We start from the raw sequence: 24,097 nt of genomic DNA, 5'->3' as shown, positions 1-24,097 counted from the left end.
CAGAACTCACATAGCCTTCACCAACAGACTATGGATGGGTATAGACAACAAAAAGACATCAAGTCTAGAAACTATAAAGCGACCGGAGGGGATCCAGCACATGTTCCCATTTTTCTGGCGCAGGGTCAACCCCAGACCAGAACCCACAAACGAGCGTTTTTGGAAGAAAGAAAACTGGGAGAAAATGATAACTTGTCAGGTTAAATCAATGGACAAGAAGCGAAGGTCCGCTTAGCGGACTAGGAGAGGCGCGAAAGCACCGCCCATAACGGGGCGGGCAACGAAGGTGTTTTGAGGATAGCTAGGTCTGATTAGTGATACATCCAATAGGAGACTCGAGTGTCTAGCAACTTACTTTCCGGAAACTGTGTCGTACAAGTCGGTCAGAGCTCGGTTAGTCGGTGTCTCGTTGATCCAGGTAGCCAAGTCCTTGATGAACATAGACCGAGTGTTGCCCGAGGTAATAGCTGCGGTAAAGCATTCCCAGTCTCCTGGAATGATATCAGTATTGTATTGCATGGAGTAACGAATTATTACAGTTCTTACCTTTGGTGTAGGTATGGCGAGTGTCGAGAGGCACACCGTACTTGTTCGCAACTGTCTGGTAGAAGTCACTCTGCATTTGGTAAACTGATTGCGGAACCAGATTCAGGCCGAGCTGAGCATCGGCGAATAGGTTGTAGAGGAGACCTGCAGTTTGCGTGAGAATGTTTGCATGAACTAGAGAGCATGATTTGTACTAACCGTGGCTGTTTGTATCACCGTAGGACAATGTCGTGTGAGGTGGGTTGGCGCCCTTGGCAATAGCAAGGCCCTGCCACTTGGTGATGTAGTCATGAGCGATACTCGAGTAATTGGCAGCATCCTCAGTGTTGCCGGTGCGTTCAGCAATGACAGACATAGCCTGAATACCGATCATGCCCTTGAGAGCCAGGTTGGTTTGATTTCTAATTATGCGGGTCAGTTTTGAACTATCACGCAATGGGGAGTTCACTCACGCCAATGAACCGGCAAAGTCATCAGTCGAAATCTGGTTTGCCGGGTAGAGGGCGTCCTCTACCAAGTAACTGGTCCACTGCTTTAACAGGTCGTAGTGAGCGCTCAAGTACTCGTTGTTTCCAGATTTCTGAGCATATGCCAGGGTCATGATGAGCATGTTTCCGCACTCTTCCAAGGGCATCTTCTCATCGCGACCATCAGAGTGGCCAGTAGCATTAGGGTAGTTTGAGCCCAAGTCGTGCATGGCATAATCGTTAGGATAGTTTCCAGCTTCCTGGTTCTCGTACAGAGGGTCGAGAACGAGTTTGAGAAACTCCGGGTTGGTGTACAGGAAGATGGGATAGGCAGGGAATACAACATCGACGGTGTTCATGTTACCGTCGGACGAGATCTCCTTCAGGAACAGGTACATATGATCTTGTGTGCCACAAAGCTGAGTAGCTCCGAAAGCCTGCCGAGCCGAAAGCGAAGTAATGGTGAGATAGTCCTGACCAGCTGTGGCAATAGAATCGGTGGCCACTCTGTTATCAAAGGCAGTTGCGACTGAGCTAGACGCGCTGTAGTCATGGTGGAAGAATGAAAGCGCAGCCAACTCAGTGTCAAAGTAACTCTTCCATAGGGAAGGCAAAGGACCGTAGTCAGAAGAACCTGCAAACTGAACAGCTTCATCTTGGGTAAGACCAAGTGAGAAGAGCGTGCTGACAGGCGATGAGCCGACTGAGCCCAGATCTGAAGTGAATCCGAAGACAGGCCAGTTGGACGAGACGGCTCGGAAACTGGTGTCCCCGCTGTTGGCCAACTTGCCGTTTTGTGAGAATTGGCCGCGCACAACCGTGTCTGGGCCAGACTGGTAGGACATTCCATTGGTTGCATCGGTGGCCCAGTACCAGTTACCCCATTCCCCTTGCTCATTGACCTGGGAGAAGGCCAACTGGGTCTGTCGGTGGACCTTATGGTAGGCCACGCCGTTGGTGGTACCGTACTCCCACTCTGCGATGGCAGACCGGTCACCAGAGACCCATTCTATTGAATCATCAGTTACTGTCCGTATTAGTAGATACTGATTCACTCACCAGCAGAGATATCAGCGTAGACTTGCACGTCATGCTTCTGTCCATCGAGAGAGGAGACTTCGACATTGAGGTACGAGAAAACCAGAGATTGGCGCTTAATATCGCTGGGCGTGATTGGCGACATGAAAGTGATGTTCATTTCCAGCTTGTTTTCCACGTTCATGGTGAAAATACTCTTGGTTGATGTGTACTCGAACGCTGTTTGGTTGACAGTTTTACTGCCAGGCAATCCCATCCAAGTGTAAACATTGCCGTCGACACGGATGAGACCACACCACCCAGTCACTTGGTTCCTAGTCATTCACTATTAGCACGTAAGTACACTTGAGTAGGTTTCTCCCCAACGTACTGCCAGAACACAGGCCACTGTCCGGCCAGATATCCGCCATTACCGCCATCGCTACCGGCATTAAGCCAGGTGCTTAGGTAGGGCGACCTGACAGCAAGAGGAATAGACGGAGGGCGAGCAGGGGTAAAAGTCGATTGCGCTCCAATGGAGGCAATAAAGGAGGCTACCAGCAGACTGAGGCGCGACAGCTGCATTATGACGGGGTATGGGGGGGAAAATATTGGACAAATGCACGAAAAAGTCACTACAGGAGCATGGCCCTTGTTATTTATTTGCAGTAAAAGGAAATTAGCTCTCAGAAGCTTGGACTCGAGGCGGATAGAACAAATGCTGGAAGGGATCGGCGTTGTGTTTACCGGAGAGGAATGCCAGTGCATTTTTATAGTCCAGCATTCAACTACCAAGAGAGGGGGGAAGGGCCTCTCCATGACCCGCATGCCAGAATGTGCTCTCTACGGATGGAGATCGAAAAGGATTAGCGTAGTGAACATATGTAACAGCAGACGTGCATGTCTAATGTAAACCCCCGAGCATGCAAGTCCGATGACCTCCTTCAGCGTCCGTGAGCAAGACCCATGCAGTAATTTCGGCCATAGGACAGACTAGAAACCAAAGCCGACGTGAGGGGTCAGGACAGGGGGAAGAGAAGAATGGTCGCGAGGACGGGGATAGGGACTTGAGTTAGCTCGGAGCCGAAGTTAAACACGTCAAAAACGCGGTCTAGCAGTCCACAGGAGAAACAGCATATCGAGGTCGCATGGAAGACAAGCGGCGGTCTATGCGGATCGACGAGGGAGTGGCGCCAGTGGATGAGAGCATCGGGGTAACTTAACTCCTTGATTTCGGTCAAGAGCCTTGCAGATGACTGACCACAAGACGGCATGGCGTAAATAAAAGTGTGGAGAAAGGCGTGAGTGGAGGTGAGAAATGAGGGTTGCGGAGAAAACAGGAAGGGGGCCTTGAAGTCGTCGCCGATAGGTCAAATATAGCCAAAGGAGGTGCCAAGTGCATGGCCTTCGTGATAGCATCATGTGCACAAGGCCCTTTGAGCTTATGCATGAAGCAATATCAGGCCTTGATGTTTAGTTCCCGAGTACAAGAGTAATCTGCGGGGAAATGACGATCAGCAGGATGTGAGCATGGCATCCAAATCGTGAATAGTTTTAGTATGCACATCCAGATCTTCAGAGTACCTGGATATGGTCGATCTCTGGGACCTGCAGAGAATGGGTTGTGTGCCCAGGGCTTCAAGGTCTCAAATCAGAGGGGTTCCCCTTGCAGGGGGATTGGTTCTACACGTCAGCTTTGGGGGCAACTCTCCGATCGGAGACTGCCAGTACCACTTTGATGCAAGTATCCTGTACTTGATGCATGGTGAGCTGAGGTCGCGTGGGCCACGTAGCGAGTACATGCGGAATCCGAAGATGCGGTTTGTCGCAGATCCATCTCCTATTGAAGCTTGCTTGCCGTGATACGTCAGGTTGTCTTTTCACCGTCCAATCTTGTTGCAATTATTCTCAGCCTTGACGGTCTGAGTTTTTAGATCTGTGTTGAACGGAGTTCGGAAATGAACCCAAGATTTTATGCTCGGTTTGGTGTCTCCTCTGTTACTTCGGAGTATACTGTCCCATTTTTCAGCCTACGATTATGTTTCTATTGACTACATAAGCTTCATACTAATTTCGACGAATATTGCGAATCTTATTGAGGATACCAATTTAACTCAATTTATTAGATATATTGGTCCCAACGCTTTGGCCGTTTAATTCATGTTATGTATAGTAGGATCGCGTGCCACTTTCTTACCCCTCCTCTATAGTGCATGCGGAGACGGCCATTAAGCCCAAAAGGGAGATTGCTAGATAGTGTTACCGTTGTATCCAGACAAGACTTAGTTGGCAAAGGCTTGACTATTTCCCAAGCTGACTCGGGGCTTTGGTTTCTATCCGGATTTCACCCCTTTCTTGGATCAATGTGGCTTTTATAGTTGAAGCACCGGGCACCAATAACTCAGCCAGTAAGGAAGAACTTTCACTCATACAATAGTAACAGAACGAAGTATATTGTAATAACAGCACGACCGCAAAAAAACATCATCTAGCTCACTGCTCACCCTTCACCCTCCGGTATGGGCCAGGTGCGCTCGGAAAGACCAAGGCCATGTCTATGAGGATCTGGTACCCATATCCTTTTGCACATCTGTCTAGGTCATTCTCATAAGGGCACAGGGTATCCCATCTTTGAATCTCCCTTGCTTTGTCTTTCGATCTCTGGGTCTCCCCAGAAGAGGGATTGGCGTCCTGACCACGCGGCTTTCGCAAATATCGCTTCGCTTCATTCTGAAATCCTGCGTTTAAGGCAGCTACTGTGGCATCGTCACCATAGATAAATTTCATCTCCTCCAAGAACTCTGATTCAAGCGATATGTCAGCAAAAGTCAAGCAAGAAATTTGAGAGGTCACATATTTACCTTCTTCAGTCATGCTTCTCTTCGAGCGGATGTAGTACAAGCTCGAGAAGCAGTGTACTTCCTCAAGGTCCTTGGGTATCTTAGCACCTAGACAGAAACCCGTTAGAAATATCCATTCCAAATAAATTAGGATTACCGTTGCACTAACCGTCACGAAGACCGATAATGACCGCCATACGTGGCTGCTCGTTGATGTTCGAGGACCGTCGAAGAGTTCTTTTTTCCAACCCCAAAGTAGACTCCACGGTCTTTGTGATATTGCTTTGTGTTGCCACCTTCCAACCTCTAATGAAGCGATGGGTCTCTCGGATATCCGAGGGAATAAATCCCTGCAACCCGTCAAACCAGCAGACAGCAAGCTGCCGTGCATCTATCTCGACTTTGTGCCTGAGTGACTTTCTCGCACGGAAAGTATCGATCTTCTGTGTAGGACCGACAAGGCGGCTTCCAGTATAAAACCCATTAGGAACGACGGAATCAGGCCCGGCAGCTCTGAGGAACTGGTCTTGCGCCCAGATCTGCATCATATTGCCCATGAGAACTGTGCTGTTTCTCGGAGCGCATATAATGCGAACTGCGAGTCCGGACACGAAGTGCCCATAGTTCGTCTCAGATAGATCATCTCGAACCATTTGCTCAATTACCCATACAGCAATGCCATGAATCTGCTGCGGGGAGTAATCCGTCTTTCCAAAATGATAGGCAATAAAAGGGGGCATCTGAGGGCCATTTGGAATGAATTTCTTTTGACTTTGCTCCGAGTAGTCGTCATCTCCAAGAGTAATGCGAACCGATTTATCACCCTTTTCGATGTGATAGTAATGGCCATCGCAGTAAAGAGACCAGTAACAAGGAGAGCCCGAGTCAGTGAAGGCATGCGACCATCTGTCTGGCCTGGCAACAACATAGACATCGCGAAGCTCCTGCGGATTCAGGTCATTGGCTGCGTCGGGTTGGAAAGGATGTATGCATTTGACGATATCGTTTCGCGAGCTTGGTGAGGTTGCCCACGGAAATCCATGTACATCCGTAAGTCACCATCATCTTTCTAGGCATTTCACAGACATGCTTTCGTCGGCTAGGCGGGCCGGGTAGATTTATCGCGACGGAGTTGTCAAACATTCGGCTCATGAAGGCCTTCTGGCGGTTGACGAACATATTGGAAAAGAACAGATACTGTGAATAGAGATTTGAAATATGATGGATACATTTAAAGTCACAGTGGGTGTTCCATTGTTTTATATCCCAAACCCCCTCGACCCTCGACCTACTTCGCCCAACAAAGGATCCCTCTTTGCGGTCCCTGTAGATGGGCGCAGTGCTATTCTAAGTCACATCAAACACTCAATAAGGAGTAGAGACTTTTCTAGCACTGCCGCACGATAATCGCGCTAATTTAGGTGTTATCATAGAAAATCCAACCAGTAGCTAAACGCAAGTGGTCTCTGCCCAGAACCCTTTGAGCCTCAGCTGCCAGCTTATTGCCTGGTATGCAATCAAGGCAACACCAACAGCGCTTTACGATACAGAAGTTGTCGCTTCAAGTGGAGGGGCTTGGGTGAGTGATATGTTTGGGAGGGTATAAAATTGACGTTTAAGGGGACTAAGAGACCAGGGGCGGCAAATAGGAGCGAAAATAGACGATGCGGCAAATTCAAAACAGGGACGACAAACTACCAAGTCAAGGTCATTGGAAACTGCATGCCTTAATTTTCTACGTTGGGCTTCAATATGATCTGCCTCGTGTGGTTGTAGCGCGGTGTCCAGAGCGCCTATCCAAATGTGCATCTCACTCCAGCCACCACGACTTCACTTCCTACCAACAAATCCTCTCCAACCCATCTAATGCCGAACGGTCCTATATCAGATGAGATATTCCGTCCGACCACAAACCACGATGGACTAGCCAAACTAGAGGATATCCTCCCAGCATCCTTCAGAGACGATGACCTGTCCCTGCACACCCCGCTAAGGGAAATCTCCAAATTCTTATATCTGGACCTCTCAGTCCAGCGCCTCAATAACATCCACGGGCTCCTATGGCTAGCAGGGCGGCCTATGCCGCCCCGACCATTAAACTACCAGGTCTCGGTGTCGCGCGAGATAATCGTCGACGAAAAGACCGACATGCACCTAGTCTGGGGCCCAGGTCGGCGCATCCACATCAAACCACTGCCCCAATACCTACTGGACTCCCGATTCTGGGCTGCGCACTTATTGTGCAAAGACAATTGCTTGACTTCCAGGCAACAGGAGCAACAGTCACCAGCCAACAACAATCCCTACAACAAGCTGTCAGATTCAGGGGTCACCTGTGACCGATGCCATCTCACAAGATCCGCCTTGGGGTTCCTGGCCTCCTACATCGCCTTGATCCAGCATCCCAGTGACTTTTCCATCGCCCAATCAAGCAACCTCCTTCCAGCATGTCTGACTTGGTCCCAGTGGCGGAGCCTTGTGCAGAATCTGCTGGATAACGACACGACAAATCCCAGCCGGATAAATGAGCGCTACAAATTCGGTGAACTGCGTCTGTCCCGTTTGAATAAAATCTACGCCGTCCAGCGTGGCAACCTCCTCCGCGGTTACCGGCCCAAGTACCAAACTTACGGGGAGTTGTTCAACTCGTACTTGACGCCCATCACCGCGATGACAGTGTACTTTGCACTCGTCTTGACTGCGATGCAGGTCGGCCTTGGGACGGATCGGTTGGCTCATAATTTGGCATTCCAGAATGCTTCTTATGGGTTCACGGTATTCTCCATCTTGGGTCCGATCGTGCTTGTTTTCTTTGTGCTTATGGTGGTCTTCGCTCATCTCGCGACGAATACGCTGGCGACTCTTATTTTCCGGAGAGAAAGATTTAATGTCCTCAGAAGGAGGAGGTCCGGGAGAGCGTAGGTTGAATCTGAATCTTTTGTTATGTGTAGCGATAGAATGGATAGACCATCTAATCACCAGTATACCTTTGGGCTTTATTCCAAGCTACTGAAAGATACATAAGGAAAATGATAAGAACAACTCAGATGCCGAATGTATTCCATAAGGTGTGCAACACGGCCCAAAAACCTCCATCAAATCCATTACAACCATCCACCCCATCTCCAATATCTCAAAGAGACCCAGTTAAACACTCCGCGCCAGCTCAATACAGAACTCTCCCCAATCCTGACCGCCATTCAAAGCAAGAATCTCCTCAGCAATCGCTTCCTCGAGCCGCTCACTATATCTGCGCCGGTATTCAATCTTAACCTGCTCCAGATGTCTAGGTTCCCAATGCAGACGAACAAGTCGGGAAATGAGTAATTCAGAGCGTTCACGGCCAGTGCGCGATTCGCGGAGCGCTTGATGGAGGAGAAGGGCGTCGCGCATTGGTCGGTTGATTGCGCCGTTTAGGATGTGGGCGAGGGTTTCTCCCTATAAACAGAGGGGGGAAAATGATTAGCGGGAGGAACAATCAGAATATAACGAGGGAAACCCAGAATAGAATAGGAAAGTAACATACCACAAGGTTTTTCGACTTAGCAATCATAGCCTTAGCAAAGTTATGCCGATAATTTGCCTCATAAACGCGCAACACCTCACGCAGATGCTCATCACTCCGCGAGACAATAATATGAATCATAGCCGTCTCCCCACCATCCCTGCTAACAAGCGCACGATGCAAATCCTGCACATCATCCCTAACCAAGCGCGAATCAAGTGGTTCGCGATCACTCTGGCGCTGGCCCTCCAGCGCAAGCAGAATAGCAACGCGGAATTTATCAGCGCGCAGTTCAGAGCGCATACAACGCTCGAGGCTATTCTCGTATCTGGAGTCGCGGAAGCAGGACTTGATTTCGCGGATTGCGGAGTTTGATCGGCCCATAAGTGATTCGATTAGGAGTTCGCGGCGCGATGTCCCCGCTTGGTAGTAGCAGTTTGCCCAGTAAGCTTCTGATTCCCAGCGGCCGAGGGCTGTGGCGTAGGCGACCTTTCCGAAGGAGGACGTTCCTAGTTTGAGGCGGAGGTGCTTGGCGAGGTTGATTCCTTTTCCGTGCATGCGGACGCGGGTTTTGTATTCTTGGCGGAGGAGGAGGATTTCATCGCTGGTTAGGCGGGGGAGAATTTGGATTATTGGCTTGTTGTCGACGTTTCTGGCGTGGTTTAGGGCTGATTGCATTGCTGCGGCGTCTGCACCTGCGTCGTAGAAGGAGACGCGTTTGCGGCCGCTTGTTGGGGAGATTAAGACCATGTTTTCGATGCCTGGGATCGAGGAGCTGGAGTCGTGGCGGTCGTGGCCGGCTTTTGGGCGGATGAGACGTTTATCGTCTTTGCGATCCTCGCGGTCCTTTTCGCGCTCTTTTTCTTTCTTGTCTTTGCTACTGCGGTGGCGGGAATCTGTTTCACTGACCGATGACTTTGATCGATGTCTTCTTTGGCGACCCGAATCCGAGGCTGAGTTTCCGCCGTCTAGAGGCTCGAGGTCGGAAATGTCTTCATCGCGAATGGAGGGCACGACAATCGGGGATGGCATGGGTGAAATGGACTGATAAGTACCATGATACGGCTCCAGCAATGGACTAGCAGGAGGGTGAGCTCCATGAGCAACACCCGCCCCAGCAACAGCAAGATTATTCGCCGATGAAACAGAGACACTATGAGGACGAGTCGCAGACCTCCCACCAGGAGTGATTTCCACAAACTGCGGCTCCTTGCTATACCGGTACGACTGCTCTACATGCGACTGCGGCTGATACCCATGCTGAGCGGCTTGCGCCTGCGATTGCCCAGTCCTGGAGAACTGCTCCTGCGCCGAAGCAGTATAACTCGGCTTAGGCGCGGCCTTCGAACTATACCGCACCTGAGGATCAACCTGCGCATACTGGTACTGGCCGGGATTAGCATACCCAGACGAAGTGGGCGGGTAAGCCGCATTCCCAGTAGCAGCTGCAGCAGTAGTATACTGCGCCGGCGCATATCCAGCACTCGAAGTGGAGTATATGCTCGCAGCCGGATTCACATAATGCGGCATGGGAAGCACAGGCGCAGGCGTCGAGCCCGATCCATTCGCATATGTCGAAGTCGAAGCCGGAGGAAAAGCCCCGGGCATACTAGCAGTTGACGAATCAGCTTGCGACGAAGGCGGCACGAAACCCGGGCGTTCACATTCGGGTACGGCGGCCCAGTCGATGCCCGCGCCAGGGTAACTGGGGCCAGGCTGAGAAGGAACAGACTGGCGCGGCGCACCTGGTTGGGCATGTAGGAATTGCGATGGCTGCGCGTAGTCGAATCTGCTTGGGCGCGCATAGCTCGGGTGGCTACCTGGTGCATCGCCGTAGGCAAGCTCGTCGTCGATGGAGGAGTCGTCGTCCGACTCATGGCGTCTGCTGGTGCTAGTGCGAGGCGGCGACGAGGGCCGTCTGGAATGCGAGCGCAAAGTATATTCGCGATCGCGATCGCGATCGCGGTCGCGGGGTGCAGGGAGATCATCTTCCGAAGCGGAATGTTCATAGCGGTCATCAGTGCGACGTCTAGATTTCTCCGAATCGCGCTCGCGCTCTCTCTCCCTCCGCTTCGAATCCTCATCCGAACCAACGCGCTTCACATCAAAGCGAGCGGGGCTCCTAGGCGCACGGGAAATGACATTGCGCGGGTCCTCAGCACCCTTACCCTCGCGCTGGCGACGCTCACTGATGAGTTTATACTGGCGTTCAATCTCAGCTTCTTCGTCTGAGCTGTATGTCCTGCCTCTACTTCGATCCCTGTCTCTGCCTCTAGAAGAGGAAGATGGGGTCGGGGCGATCTCGACAGCCGGGGATCTGTCGCGAATGCGGGAGGCCGAGGGTGAGGGGGAGGGTTGGCGGCTGTCGCGAGAGCGGGAGCGTTCGCGAGATTTGGAACGGGTTCGCGCCCGTGGGTCGTTTACTTGCAGTGACATGGTTTCAATGGCCGGATTGGGAGATTTGTTTAGTATCCCCAAGTTGGAGGTTTGAGGTATATGATGGGAGTTTTGAGGGGGGTTTCACACAAAGAACTGGAGCTTGGATTCTGTGCGAGGCGGGATGTGTGACGCTATTCCTTCAGGCCATTCCCTTTGTTGAAGCCTGGAGAGTAACAAAGAAGGAGAGAAGAGAAATTGGAGGAGAAATTGCGCTCGTATTCAGCTTATTGTAACCGTGATTCTTCAACATGCAGCTAACAGTAAGCGACTTTCATTGGCTAGATACAGTGGCCTCGAGATCGTCGTTTCAGCCGCAGGGCAGGGGCTCGCCAATCCAACCGAGGGGTAATTCTCTACTCTGATATGGGAGGATATGGATGTGTAAACATAATGAAATAGAACTGGTACAGTTTCTCACGAAACATTTTGTAAAGAGATTACACACAGCAGAGGTATGACATAAAAAAAAGCCTGGTGAGGGACGAGGCCGCGAAGAATGGGGGTATGTGCGGTAAAAAAACTACAGAAAAGAAGAGACGCTCAGCGCGTGCGACGGCCATGAACAGGTCCCATGCGACCAAAGTTCTGCTTTTGGGGCACCGGCTGTCCATTGCGGTTGAGTCGGTTGGTTCTCCAGCGCTCATACCAGATCACGCGGCTAGCCTCCCGCAGCTCCGAGCGCCAGTCAGAGAAGACAGAGTCCTTCAGGCGCACAAAGTCACAGTGCTCGGGGTTGTAGGGGTCTGCAAATCCCCAGGGGAAGCGACGGCCAACGGGCTCGTCTCCAGCAGCCAGCGAGTGGGGGTCGGGAGACAGGATCGAGAAAGGAACGTGCAGGTTGGCGGCCTGCGAGCCGCTGGACTTGCGGGTGCTCTGGCTGGGGGCGGGCGAGGAGGGAACCTTGTCCTCGGTCTCTAATTCTTTAGCTTCAGCCGCATCGGGGGTTCCGGTCGCATCGAGGGACTTGGTCTCGGCCTCCTCTTCATCCCCACTTTCCGACGAGGTATATTCCTCCTGATCCTCCAGGGTCAAGATCTCAAGGGGATCAATATTGGCCTGCTTCAAGCTGTTCCAAACCGCCTTGCGAAGATAGTTCATGTGGGCAGATGTGATCGTGTCTGCCTTACTGATGACCGGCACAACCGTGGTCTTGCCCAACACCGTGCGCAACACCTGCAGATCAAGGTTCTGGTCAAGCACTCCGACCACGGGCGAATCAGATGCCTTGGATGTCCCATTGGTCGCACGTTTGGCGGCAGCGATGTTCTCATCGAGACGCACAGGGTCTAGGAGTAAGAATGTGCAGTGGATGTGAGTGTCACGGGCACCGGGAGAGCGGATCACCTTCATCTCCTCCGCAAGGGTCTCCTCAAACTTGCTCTCCAAGAAGCCAGTTACAGCGCGCAGCTGCAGATCTGCAATGTTGCGCTCCAGACCCACCGAGTCCCACAGTGTAAGTCCGACGCGTTCTCCATCGAACTCCGTCTCCAGGTATTGCGACGTGAATCCTTCGTAGGCCGAGGTCTGTTGTTCGAGCTCATCCACCTCTTCAGGGGTACGTGAGGGGTGCTTGTGCGGGGGCATGGTCAGAGCCTTGCGAAGGAAGTTGAGGAACTCGGTCTTGCCAGAGTTGCGGGCACCGATAACAAGCACACTACACACGTTCTATTAGTCGCCTGGTCACAGTTGTTCCTCATCTGAACTTACTTGTATGAGGTGGGGTCCTTGCGGCGGCGGACACGACGCGGGCTGTTGACGGTACTGACAGCACTGCTGGCGTAGCTGTAGCGACCACGATGGGTCATGCTCTCCGTTCGCGCATAGGGATCGATCACATTGGTGATTGAGGATGTCATAGAGGGCGACGCGGCGAATCCGGATTGGGGACGAGGCGGCATCGGATCGGCCATCTTGTCACGTTCCTCGCCTCCAAAGGTTTCCAACTCGGGAGCGGGAGAGAGGTCTGGCAGTCGGGGGGCCGACTTGGGGGCGTAGGAGTCACGCTGGCGACGAAGTTCATCCTCCATGGCCTGAGTCTTGGTCATTCTCTTCCGCGAACCGGACGATTTGCGTTCGCCCAGGGGCTCGGTAGATTTAGAACGACGCAGGAATCCGAGAGAGGTACGGCGTTGGGCGAGAGTTTGCCCGTCATTGGGAGGGGCAGTTGCCATCTGCTGAAACATATTAGGTCACGGGTTCCTTCCCCCTCCCGGGAATTGCATCCCCAAAAGCGTCACTTACTGCGGAAGAGCTCCAATCTTTACTTTGCGAATTGAATGCTAGCTATACAACGATCTGGAGCGATTGCAAACTATCGAGCAGTTTGGAACTGGGTATGTCCGAGGTTCAATGAGGATTCGATTCAAAAGGTTTGCGACAGCAGAGAAGGATCAAAGAGTTTCCCAACCAGTGGGTAGGCCCGGAGACAGGGGAGAATTGAAATTGAGACTCAAACAAAGTTTCCGACTCTTGGGAGTGGGACTTGAATGTGCCTGGCTTACGGCGTCCAGCGTAAAAAAGGAGAGAGATGCGGAGAGAGAGAAAAGGTGCCTCAATGGCCTATTACTGGTCTATTATATTACGAGGTTGGGGTTTCGTATCCTTAAGAACATTCAGGGGTAAAAGCGACGGTCCCACTTAGAGCTTAGTTAGGCCTGGTTGGTCCTACGAGAGGCTAGCACACGGGAAGTGTTCTAGACAATTGACTTTTCATGGCACAGGCCTTGAGGCTTGAGGAACAGGTCGAAAACATCATCTGGAATGTTATATGTATATAACCTCTATAGACACATGGCGTAGCAGCTCGTGGGCTCCTGGCCCTTGGCTCGTGCACAACGCCAGGGGCCGTTGTGGTCTCCACTTGCCTGATTATCTATCCAAAAGGACTGGTTTGTAAGCCTATACTAATCTCCAGGGTCTCCAGGGTTGAATGGGAATTGGAAAAGAAAGAAAAAAGCCAGACATATCTAAGAATTTAAATGAAAAGTTACTGTAGGGGTGAGATAATGATACCGTGTTTGTCATGTTTGCACTGACATCTATAACCACCTGGCAGCACGGCCTCTTCTTCTATATCAAAGCGTAGCTAGAGCAGGGCTGATTCGGTTTAATTGTAAACTCGATCCATGGATGTGTAGGTTGTGCAATGCCGTACCTAACTATCTCGAAAGCTACACACGTAAGCTTAAATGAGCTCGAGGATCCGAACAAACCCCTACAAGGAAGAACGCAATGGGCAAAAATAGCGAACATCTTTTGACAGGTGAAACAAGATCCCTCCAGAGATCCGATTATAGACTCGCAAATGAACGTTATTTCCCGCCTGTCGATCACATCGCCTCCAATGCACCTAATCAAACTAAAGACGCCCAATAATAACCATATCGAGCCCACACAAAGCTCCAGGCAGAAATGGTGAAACCGAAAGGATGAACCATGCGAGTCCTGCACATCATTGTTCATCTCGGAACGCGACGTGGGGCCCGTTCCTTTTCTCATCCACGGGTCTGTTCGTTCTGGTACGCGAGGAACTATTGGGTTCCTACCCGGAGCTCGTTCTTCTATCTTATTATCTTCTCGACCTCTGATCTCTATTCTCTGATCTCTGTATATATTCAGTACGTACTGTGCATGAAAAATGAGAAGATTGTGTTTTTACCAGGAGTGGAACTGTGGGGCGGATTTCCGTCGCGTGCAGGAACCACAGAGCAATTTGTCGAGACCTTTTTCTTTGGCGTCGAATTGCCTTGTTTTCTGCCTTCGGGCGAGTTAGACCGAAATGAGGGTACACTAGCTCGGCTTAATTTGCTTTTTTTTACCTCTATTTTTTTTTTTTACTTTTTTTCATCTGCCCCTCGTTACAGATACCACATGCCGATACCACAATTTCAGTGTATATAACAATTTCAATTGAGTCTACTTCTCATAAACCTGCAAGGCTATACATAGAATCTCATCACAACTAATAAGAGTATCCAACTCTCACGAAGTCGTATTCCCAGACCAAATCCTAAAAGGCAAAACAATACACGGTTTAGACGGACACACCATCTTCCGATCTAGGCTCTTGAACTTCGGCCCATTGGGACCAGCAACAAATTTCGCCTCACCAAAAATGGAGGGTTCATTCGGCGGCTGATCATCTCCCCACTTCCCATTGAAATCTAGCCATGCGACTGGGTCACCGGCCGTAGCCGTGAAGATTGCCGTTGTCGGGTTGTAGGTGTATGTGTAGGCGTTAAGCGTTGGATCCCAGAGCACGCCGCGGTCTGTGTAGTCCAGTAGGAAGCCTGTTGGGAAGTTTATTCCTGGGATTGTGTGGTCATGTTGGCTGATGGGTGTTAGTTACTGATTTCAGGGAGGGAGCTGGAGGGAAGGACTTGGGGCTAATTACCCTGTTGTGGCGTAGTTGGCATGCGTTCCATTCCCGGAGTAGGAATATGGCCGTTTGCCTTCTTTCTCGACGGCGTGGTAGGTGAATGCCTGGCCGCTGGCGTGTTGGCTATACCAGATTGCTGTGGGAGTACCGTTGGCAAAGCGGATCATATTGTGTTCCCTGCTTGTAGTCAATTGAAAGGTCTCTAGATGCCTCTGCGATCCCTTACCAGTCTCCAATATGATCCCCAAACTCCATGCCGAGTACTTCATCACCTTTGTTATACCTAATCAGATCAGTAAGAATCAATGGCCAACGCGAGAAAACCATGTCAAGAACTCACGCATAGAAGTAAAAATAAAAAGCATCAACAGTCCCATTACCACGGTCTACAATAACAATAGCACTCCCAGTACCGTCACCAATCCGTCCCTCCAAGTCCGGAGTGATACCTCTGAACCAAGGTGGCTCCGGACTAGCATCGATGCCCTCGGACGAAGTCAAGTAAACACTTGTATTGCCCAAGCTGTTAAGTGAGTCGAGGTTATCGAGGTCTAGAGAAGACGGTGCGCCTGCAACAACTGTCCAGTTAACATTTGGTTTCGTGTGATCGAGTTGCTGTTGTATGTCACTTGGCATGTATGTTTCCTGACTGTGGAGCCAGACCAGTGGAGCTGTGGAGTTGGGGTAAGTATATAGGTGTTCTAGCTTTTAAGTATTGAGTGGGTGGATTACCGTATTCGAGGACATATTGAGGGATACTAGCCGTGGCTCTAGCATTGATTGCTGCGCGAACAGCCTGTGTGGAGGATAGGGCTATCAGAGCTAACGATAGCAGGCGACGCATCTTGTGCGACGATGCTCAGGCACCCGTGCTCGACGAAAACTCTTGTAGATCAGATACCATCAAACAAAGTCTCAGGGACTCTCGAGGGTCCTTGTGGTGTGCTTTTATCTAGATACCCTTCAGCATGGCCATATCACGAGTGCAACCAGTAAACAACAATAAAGCACATACAATAAAGGGGCGAGGATCAGTTGAATAGAATGACTCCAAGCAATAAAAATGTTCATTATACCCACTCCCCTCAAAGCATCAGCGCGATTCGCCGAGCACCATTCGTGTTCTCGTCAATATGATCTTCGCGATGAGGATCATGCCTGTGTCCCAACCAGCAGATCAACAGCAACACCACCCACTATTTCAAGTGCATGCAAAAAATCACCAGGCCAGTAATTACAGGAGGTGGGTAGCAATTTCGCAGCGAGAGGGTGTGATTTTCGAGAAGCCCCTTTAATTACTTGGTTACCGGGTTTACCAGTTTATCCTCCGGGGCTGAGGTATGCAACCTCTAAGGAATGTGAGTCTTGGATCGAAGGCATAATGCATCAGGCGGACAAAGTGAAGGGTTTGATTTGCTGTTTTGTATTGGGAGTATTGTATAATATGTATGCTTGAGGATCTTCGTTTTCCTTTGCTGTTTGGGTCTGTTGGGCTGATGGGGTCACCTGCCTGTGAAGCCCTTATGACAACTGGGCTGAGGCGGGGTCGAATCGGATTGCGAACTTTGGACTCATGCAGTACTTTGGGCTTGCATATGAGGTGTGATGAGCATATGTGCGTATGTTTCTCATCTTGGGGTCTGTGGTCTCCTCGGTCCGTCTGTATAGAGATCGACGAATAGTATTGCGTGCCTTCATCAGGCCTTCACATCTACATTATAACAGGATTAGAATTTGAGGACGATCACTACATTATGTATCTGCCATGTCGCGTCTATAATCGCGAAGAAAAGTCTGTGAGCTGTAGTATAAAAGTAGAAGCAGTTGACACACTCCACACACACACATTGCGGGGTGACACCTAAGGCAGCACAAAATCTCAAATATCAAGCTTTGCAACTCATTTCCTCAACGATAAAATCCAAACCCCATTGATACTAGAACAAGCTATAAGCTGCCCTTCTTAATTCGCTCCGCCTCCTCCGCCTCCTTCTTCTCCCTCTCCTGCATAAGCTTAAAAATCCTCAAATCCAACGGAAGCCGATCCCCGAGCCAAGTAGCACGTTGAGTGTGATTACGTTCATCCTCGCTTTGCACTGTATTAGGATGGATGAGAGCACTCAGCGGACCCCGATTGATAACCAGCCAGGGAACAAAGGCGCCGAATTGCGCTGGGGTGAATAGGTTCACTTCGAACATGGCTACTGGGTGTGGTCCGATGGGTCGGTCAAAGAAGGTGTAGATTCGTAGTTCGGGGACTGCATTGATTGTTTAGTAAGAGATCAATTGAGCTGAGCGGTTGAAGTCAATCCGCTTGCTGGAGGACCAGGCGAAACAGGTCTCGGTCTGGGAAGGCATTCTACTTACATTCTCGTCGAATTCGTTCCCAGAGAGCTTTAGCATACGCAGCTTGATCCGGATTGCTCTGTATAATACATTAGTGTATTTTCGTGGGGCCGTTCGCCATTGAGAAAAATGGACCGTGGTGCCACGCAACATACCTGGAAATGATAGATATGAATATCGAAACCACCCCGTCGGCCCTTGTCGAGAGGATCAGGGAATTCCTCATAAGCTTTGCTTAGAACACCATGCTGAGGGTTCTTGAACGACTTCCCATCTTCGCTTCTCTCCCTGCAATGGAGGATCAGTAACCAGACTCCGGTGTATTCCGGAGTGACCACATCGGCGCACTTACTCAGGCAGTGGCTCGAGGTTTTCGTAGCCCTTCAATGGAGAGGGATATGAGAAAGCGAATTGGTCTGTCATTTTGGGGGCTTTCCGAGGATTGCGGGAAATTAGAGACGGGGTGAGTGTTGGTAAACGAAGGAGTAGCTGTAACTAGAGATATATAAGTGGAGGTATATTTTGGGTTGATCAGCAGGATCGCTGTGTTATCAATCAGTGCAACGTTGGATACACAATTTGCCTTAGAAAACCAAGTCCCAGTTTGTAAGCATCGGCTAATCGTTCAAGGCGAAAATGCCGTCAGTCATTGCTGCAATATCACCATTTGTCTGCATGCGGGGGTTTCCGCACTAGTTGACGAACCATGCGGAACGATGTCGGGCGTGGGTCGTGATATCAACTACAAATTCTTCCAATGTCAACTTTCTATATTGCAATTGGGTTTTGTTAAGGTTCTGGTATTATCAGATAATATATGCTAATTACAATAAAAAAATACAAATAGAGATATCCACACTGTTTCCGCAATAAATAATAACACGCACCATGGTATCATGCAGCAAGCAGACCTTAAACACCAGTATCAGAAGATGAACACCCAGCAATATGACTACCAGGCAGCTCGAACGTTGATATGGCCTTCGTCATCGACAAACTTCCCACGATCCCATTCTCGGCCTTCTCCTTTCTTCGACCATTGAACATGCTCGGGGTTGCCTTCTCTGTTCAACCCTGTAAATGCCGCATTGCTCTTCCATCGGTCGATAGCTGCATCATCGATGCCAGCCTCGCGAAGCCTCTCTTCCCCTTTCTGTTTCCAGCGCGTCCGGTCGCGCAGCGCCTCCAGGGCCATGTCCCAGTCGTCCTCTCCAGTCATGAGCCCTGCGACAGGACGGCGAGAAGATTGCTGGCCTGCAGAGTGTGAATTGTCATCATCCAATTGCACATCGGTGGCCGGGTCATAGCCTGGTGCAAAGTGGGCATCGATATTGCTCAAGTTCTTGTAAGCGCCTCGCCCCCGCGAGCGGATGACCGCGTCGTTCTTATTGGGAGGAAGGGGTCCGACAAGATCTTCCAGAGGATCGGATTCATTACCAGTATCGGTTTGGTGTGCAGTTGTAGTAGAAGCTGAAGGTCGGTCGTGTCGCGTAGTCGTTTCTCCATGGGAGCGGCGGGTCCCATTTGATGGTGCATCGTCACTCTTTGAACGAGATTTGAGTATTTCCTGTGAGCGAGAACGGCGTCGAGTGGAGGGTTCGTCACGACGATCTTGTCTCCGACGGCGGTGGCGGTCCCTGCTTCGGTCCCGACGAGGCGAACGGCTGCGTGATTCCGAGTACGACCGCTCACGACGCCGCCTGCTGTAATCCTTTTCTCTATCCCGTCGATCCCTTCTAGAGGATTCATAATGCCGGTGTCCACTCCTTCGCTCGTCGCGGTCCCGTCTCTCATCGGGTCCATCGTGATCCTCATTTCTGCGACGATGCCGCCGTGATCCGTCTCGCTCCGTCGAAGCAGAGCGACTTCTATGTCTTCTGCAACTTGAGTGATAGTGATCCCTCTTGTCGTCTCGTCGACTTTCTCTTGATCTTCGCGCTTCATTGCGATCGTCTGATTTTCGGATTGTACGGTCTGTAGAAGACGAAGCGGTCGAGCTTTGAGCTTTCAGCTGGCGCATTCGCTCCCGTGACTCCCTCTCCTCCTTACGCTTGAGTGCTGTATTATGATTATCCGTTTCTCTGATAAGGTGTCGTAGAAAGCGAGTATTGGGCTTGGGGGCGTTGCCGGCTGGCCTTTAAGGAGTGCTTGTCAGTCGGAGACTCGAGCAGAACACAGAACATGAGAATGGACACACTTGGAAGGCATGAGAGCACTGAGTCCTTGGGATGAATACTTCAAAGAGCTCTCCCGAGCCTCTTTGGCAAGGACCTGCGCAACGTAATCGTCGTCCATGATGTAGTTGCGCCGCAGATCGCGGGGCTTCGAGGTACCGAACAGATGTACCGGGCGCAGGGAAAGAAGTCGAAGCAAAATCGATGGAATCAGGTCATAGCATAATTGGAGCAAGCAATCTTGTAAGGACAACTGAGGAATCCTATGAGACCAAAGACTCGAGTCAATGAGCGGCCTCGAAAGCGCCTTCCAAAATTGCCACACCGCCTTTCATATCGGTTATCGTTGTTTACATTGTTCCCTCGCTGACCCACCAGAACTCCTCGACTTTTACAAGACACTCATACTCTCGCCATGACTGATACCTCAGCTGAAGCACTTGCAGCACTGCAGGAGCTGGATAAGGAGGGTGACCTGAAAAAGCGACTTGCTATTGTTCGCATCAGTGAGCCGATTTCCTTGGATGGTGGGCACTCCGGCCCGTCGCCTTCGAAGCGGAGGTCGGATGTTTCAGTCTTTGAAGATCCCACTCCTGCATCACTAGAGGCTGATCTTTCACATTATAAGGTATGCGCGACGAGCCCAGGTACCGGAATGTCCCCAGACGAGTACTGACCTTGTCGCGTAGGAACTATTCTCGAAGCTGCGATTCTCTTACCTCGAGCAAGTAACGAAAGAAAAGTTCTTGCGCGCCATCGTAGGCGATCCGCCGGTGATTGTCGGACATAATGAGAACACGGAGTTGGAGACACAACTGGCAGATGTGAAAGCTGAACTTAAGGCACGGAAAGAAGATGCGCGCATAATGATTGAGGAAATGGAAGAAATGGGCCGTGACTTGGCGAGCCGTGAGTGTCAGCGGTTGAAGGTGAAGAAAACGTTGACTGAATGATCTCTTGCCCAGGCTACAAGAATGTGGAGCTTCAAACGACACAGCTCTCAACATTACCTGCTTCAATTGAGAATCTCGAGTCTACCATCGCCGGGCTCCGCGCAAAGCAGGTCGCGAACATGGACCCCTCCGACCCCAACAACACCTCTTCGTCTCAAAATCTTCCTCTCCCTGCTACATTGTCGCTGTTAGCCGAACGGGAGGCAGAGCTAGCATCGCTGAACCGTCAGCTCGCTGCTGTGCAGAACACTCTCCCGCGAAAAACTCGAGAGGCCGAGGCCATGGAGAGAGAGAGCAGCGTCCTAGAGCGACGGAAGGAGGAAGCTATAATGCAAGCACGTGAAGCACAACGGAAGAAGCAACAAGGTGAAAGCGATGGGCTAGAGGAGATGGGACGGTGGTACAGAGGAGCGGAAGTGACCTTGAAGGAACTAGTTGGGACCGAGGCATAGTCTGCAAGACAAGCCTAGACCGCAGTACTAGTGCACGACGACGCAATGATCAATTGGGCTTATCTAGGTGGGTATGGGGGCGTTTAGGATCTACACTGTACATAAACGCTACGGAGGTATTACAGTCCAGACTACGATGGGCATGGAATTCGAAAAGTAAAATTCGGGTTCCAAATTGAAGCCTTTGGCTGTTTTTGATTCATTTGCATTGGATGATCGTACAACGTGAGACGCTATGATGCAGTCATGTTGAGCCTCCGAGGTATTGAGGCGCCCCAATCGAAACCCGACCGTACTCCATTTTTTGAGATTGAGAGAATAATTTACTCCTCATCCTCCTCGGCCTCCTCGTCACCGTCACCGCCAGCGGCGGCAGCGGCCTTCTTGCGGCGCACACGACCGGGACGGCCACCACCGAAGGGAGAGGTGAGGGAGAAGTCAATGTGCTTCTGGGAGTCAAGACGGACCATGAACGAGGGAACGTTGACGATCTGCTTGCCGACGCGGATGTGGCGCTGCTTGATGAGGACACGGGCGTGGTGGATGGACTTGGCGAGGCCAAGCTTGTAGACGCAGGTCTGGAGACGGCGCTCGAGGAAGTCCTCGACCTTGAGGGCAAGGACGTAATCGAGCTTCATGCGGGACTCATCGAGCACACCGATGCGGACCAGACGGCGAATGAGGGCATTTCCTTCGAAGAGACGCTTGGGGTCCTTCTCGTCGAGGGTGAGGAGCTCACTATGGAGGAAGATGTTAGTCGCATGTCCTTCAATTGCACTGGCTGGTCCGATCGCTCGGAACCAGACTAGACTTTGATCCTTCACATACCGAGCAGCACGACGAATCTTGGACAGGGTGAGCTGGACACGCCACACCTCACGCTTGTTGCGCAGGCCGTACTCGCCGACAACCTTCAACTCGGAGTCACTAGAAAAATAGGTTAGAGAGATGAATACGACATAACCAGAAGCACGCTTCTGATCATTGGCCGGAGAGTACTAACAGGCGGGCGGACTCGAAGGCTGCAGAACAAGTTAGTCTTCAATCTTCAATTTCGTGATTTGAGGTTTCTGTCGGAGGTTCACTTACGGCGACGGGGGACCTTGTAGGTCTTGGAAGAGACACGACTGCACAGAGATTAGAATGGTGTGACTCAAATGGCGACAATATACTCACGGGGCCATGGCTGCTGTCGGGTTGGCGGAGGTTGTCGAGGAGATCGAAGTTCGCACACGATGAGACCAAGACACAAAGTGAGTTGGAGAATTAGCGAGTTGCCTAATTGGGTTTAGCGATAGGGCTAGCAGGAGCGGGTCTAACCCTAATTACATAACCCATCACACTGAAGTTTACCCGAGCGGCTTCATCGGTTTTCGAAGGTTGAAGGCCCCGTCGACAATCAACCACCAACCACCACACCACCGCCGTCATGCCTCACTCCTACGGTCTCCGCGCCGGCACTCGGGTACGTCTTGACTGTTTTTGCGACATGCGACTTTTTCCCCCACCCCGTTGGAGGAATTTTTGGATCGATTGGACACAGGCCAGGGAAACGATCTTGGGAGGACTTGAGTGCTAACGAAACGACAGTATGCCTTCAGCCGTGGCTTCAAGGAGCACGGTATGATCCGTCTCTCCACCTACCTGAAGACCTACCGGTACGCTTGAAAACCTCGAATCCCGCAAAACGAACAAGAATTTGAGATCTGACGGAAATTTTCATATAGTGTTGGTGACATTGTCGACATCAAGGTTAACGGTGCCGTCCAGAAGGGGTCAGTACAATTCCGATAGTCCCATACGATTTCGCACCGGACCGCCAGTCGCGATGATACACGGGCAATGCGAAACAGCAAAGACATAATCTAACAGTTGAACAGTATGCCCCACAAGGTCTACCACGGTAAGACTGGTGTCGTCTACAACGTCACCAAGTCCTCGGTCGGTGTCATCCTCTACAAGCGTGTCGACAACCGCTACCTCGAGAAGCGCATCAGCGTCCGCATCGAGCACGTCCAGCACTCCCGCTCCCGTGAGGACTTCATCAAGCGTGTCAAGGAGAACGCCCTCAAGAAGCGTGAGGCCAAGGAGAAGGGTATCCACGTCCACCTGAAGCGCCAGGCTGTTGGTCCCCGTGAGGCCCACTTCGTCCAGCTGGGCGGCAACACCCCCGAGACGGTCGTCCCCATCGCCTACGACACCCACATTTAAAGGGATCGCAATGGAATTGGGTCGGTGCGAGCGGTTGTTAGGTGTTTTTTACTGGGTTTTCACTCAATTTTTGCCTCCAAGGCTGAAATGGACTTGGTCTGCATGAGACGAAGCAAAGGGTTTCAGATGCCCTGGCACATCTCTCGCCTGTGCATAGATTCCCCTGAATGAAACAAAATCAAAAATATTTCCGAGTTCATGTCTATTTGTTTTTCCTGGATGATCGTATCTATCTGTCATGGGCTAGCCCTGTGTTCGTAGTGCTCTTCAAGACCGGGATGCTCGCTCAATGACCCCAAGCATGTATGGATGTTCCAGGGATTCTACTCCGCATGTATACAATTCAATGGATCGAAATTATTCCGATTCACTTTCGAATTGAGTGACATGTCTTTGTCTTGGATATATATCTGTACAGTACGGCACTGCTGGTCGGATGTACCGGTTACTTAATTGACTGGGGTCACGGTCAAATACTTGAATGATTGATATGACACTGAAAATGGCAGACTTAATATGAGCTATCCTCGGCTGAACCGTGAATGATCTATAGTTTGCCCCTTGGAAATGCGGCCTCTTTAAGGGGAGCAGAGAGCTAGACCGCCCAGCGAAAAAAAAATATTCCGGAGAAAACCTATCAATCTTTCTACTTCAATGTACACTTGACCATTCTACTATTCGACTTATCATGATTTAATCCGCGTCTTTGCTTCTCAGTTCTTAATTCTGTCCCCTACCCAAGCGTGTATCTGCCTTGACGGTTCTTATC

At 50.8% G+C, this 24,097-nt stretch overlaps 10 protein-coding genes across 10 annotated transcripts; 3 read left to right on the top strand and 7 right to left on the bottom strand.

Annotated features, from left to right (window-relative positions):
• Positions 1 to 231: 231 nt before the first annotated feature.
• Positions 232 to 2,615, bottom strand: gta1 (glutaminase GtaA; the record flags this gene model as incomplete). Its single annotated transcript, XM_022630363.1, has 7 exons — positions 232 to 301; positions 356 to 491; positions 547 to 690; positions 745 to 947; positions 999 to 2,022; positions 2,073 to 2,365; positions 2,422 to 2,615. 7 exons carry the CDS (start codon positions 2,613 to 2,615, stop codon positions 232 to 234), a joined length of 2,064 nt encoding a protein of 687 aa, XP_022489871.1.
• A 1,908-nt stretch (positions 2,616 to 4,523) lies between these two features.
• On the bottom strand, positions 4,524 to 6,049 carry PENARI_c006G11616 (uncharacterized protein; the record flags this gene model as incomplete). Its single annotated transcript, XM_022630643.1, has 4 exons — positions 4,524 to 4,831; positions 4,892 to 4,978; positions 5,040 to 5,834; positions 5,917 to 6,049. 4 exons carry the CDS (start codon positions 6,047 to 6,049, stop codon positions 4,524 to 4,526), a joined length of 1,323 nt encoding a protein of 440 aa, XP_022489721.1.
• Positions 6,050 to 6,736: 687 nt separating this feature from the next.
• On the top strand, positions 6,737 to 7,792 carry PENARI_c006G03508 (uncharacterized protein; the record flags this gene model as incomplete). The annotated part of the gene is made up of 1 exon (XM_022630252.1): positions 6,737 to 7,792. One exon carries the CDS (start codon positions 6,737 to 6,739, stop codon positions 7,790 to 7,792), a length of 1,056 nt encoding a protein of 351 aa, XP_022489711.1.
• A 225-nt stretch (positions 7,793 to 8,017) lies between these two features.
• On the bottom strand, positions 8,018 to 10,811 carry anxc4 (annexin ANXC4; the record flags this gene model as incomplete). The annotated part of the gene is made up of 2 exons (XM_022630388.1): positions 8,018 to 8,308; positions 8,397 to 10,811. The coding sequence occupies 2 exons, from the start codon at positions 10,809 to 10,811 to the stop codon at positions 8,018 to 8,020; spliced, it is 2,706 nt and encodes a 901-aa protein (XP_022489553.1).
• A 543-nt stretch (positions 10,812 to 11,354) lies between these two features.
• On the bottom strand, positions 11,355 to 16,036 carry aspE (septin; the record flags this gene model as incomplete). The annotated part of the gene is made up of 7 exons (XM_022630399.1): positions 11,355 to 12,468; positions 12,522 to 12,988; positions 14,862 to 15,144; positions 15,208 to 15,369; positions 15,419 to 15,475; positions 15,533 to 15,863; positions 15,925 to 16,036. 7 exons carry the CDS (start codon positions 16,034 to 16,036, stop codon positions 11,355 to 11,357), a joined length of 2,526 nt encoding a protein of 841 aa, XP_022489667.1.
• Positions 16,037 to 17,139: 1,103 nt separating this feature from the next.
• On the bottom strand, positions 17,140 to 17,961 carry PENARI_c006G01535 (DOPA 4,5-dioxygenase family protein; the record flags this gene model as incomplete). The annotated part of the gene is made up of 4 exons (XM_022630162.1): positions 17,140 to 17,450; positions 17,560 to 17,617; positions 17,694 to 17,826; positions 17,891 to 17,961. The coding sequence occupies 4 exons, from the start codon at positions 17,959 to 17,961 to the stop codon at positions 17,140 to 17,142; spliced, it is 573 nt and encodes a 190-aa protein (XP_022489970.1).
• Positions 17,962 to 18,490: 529 nt separating this feature from the next.
• On the bottom strand, positions 18,491 to 19,833 carry PENARI_c006G09173 (uncharacterized protein; the record flags this gene model as incomplete). Its single annotated transcript, XM_022630526.1, has 2 exons — positions 18,491 to 19,673; positions 19,736 to 19,833. 2 exons carry the CDS (start codon positions 19,831 to 19,833, stop codon positions 18,491 to 18,493), a joined length of 1,281 nt encoding a protein of 426 aa, XP_022489502.1.
• Positions 19,834 to 20,127: 294 nt separating this feature from the next.
• Positions 20,128 to 21,117, top strand: PENARI_c006G11254 (uncharacterized protein; the record flags this gene model as incomplete). Its single annotated transcript, XM_022630622.1, has 3 exons — positions 20,128 to 20,340; positions 20,402 to 20,621; positions 20,678 to 21,117. 3 exons carry the CDS (start codon positions 20,128 to 20,130, stop codon positions 21,115 to 21,117), a joined length of 873 nt encoding a protein of 290 aa, XP_022489935.1.
• A 323-nt stretch (positions 21,118 to 21,440) lies between these two features.
• PENARI_c006G10054 (40S ribosomal protein uS4) lies at positions 21,441 to 22,301 on the bottom strand (the record flags this gene model as incomplete). Its single annotated transcript, XM_022630569.1, has 5 exons — positions 21,441 to 21,855; positions 21,946 to 22,044; positions 22,121 to 22,139; positions 22,207 to 22,244; positions 22,294 to 22,301. 5 exons carry the CDS (start codon positions 22,299 to 22,301, stop codon positions 21,441 to 21,443), a joined length of 579 nt encoding a protein of 192 aa, XP_022489819.1.
• Positions 22,302 to 22,546: 245 nt separating this feature from the next.
• On the top strand, positions 22,547 to 23,328 carry PENARI_c006G05613 (60S ribosomal protein eL21; the record flags this gene model as incomplete). The annotated part of the gene is made up of 4 exons (XM_022630346.1): positions 22,547 to 22,582; positions 22,708 to 22,775; positions 22,845 to 22,892; positions 22,998 to 23,328. 4 exons carry the CDS (start codon positions 22,547 to 22,549, stop codon positions 23,326 to 23,328), a joined length of 483 nt encoding a protein of 160 aa, XP_022490034.1.
• Positions 23,329 to 24,097: the final 769 nt, after the last annotated feature.

Source organism: Penicillium arizonense (genome assembly GCF_001773325.1).
Source record: "Penicillium arizonense strain CBS 141311 chromosome Unknown PENARI_contig006, whole genome shotgun sequence".
Classification (NCBI taxonomy): Eukaryota; Fungi; Ascomycota; class Eurotiomycetes; order Eurotiales; family Aspergillaceae; genus Penicillium; species Penicillium arizonense.
This window is presented reverse-complemented; position numbering and strand designations above follow the sequence as displayed.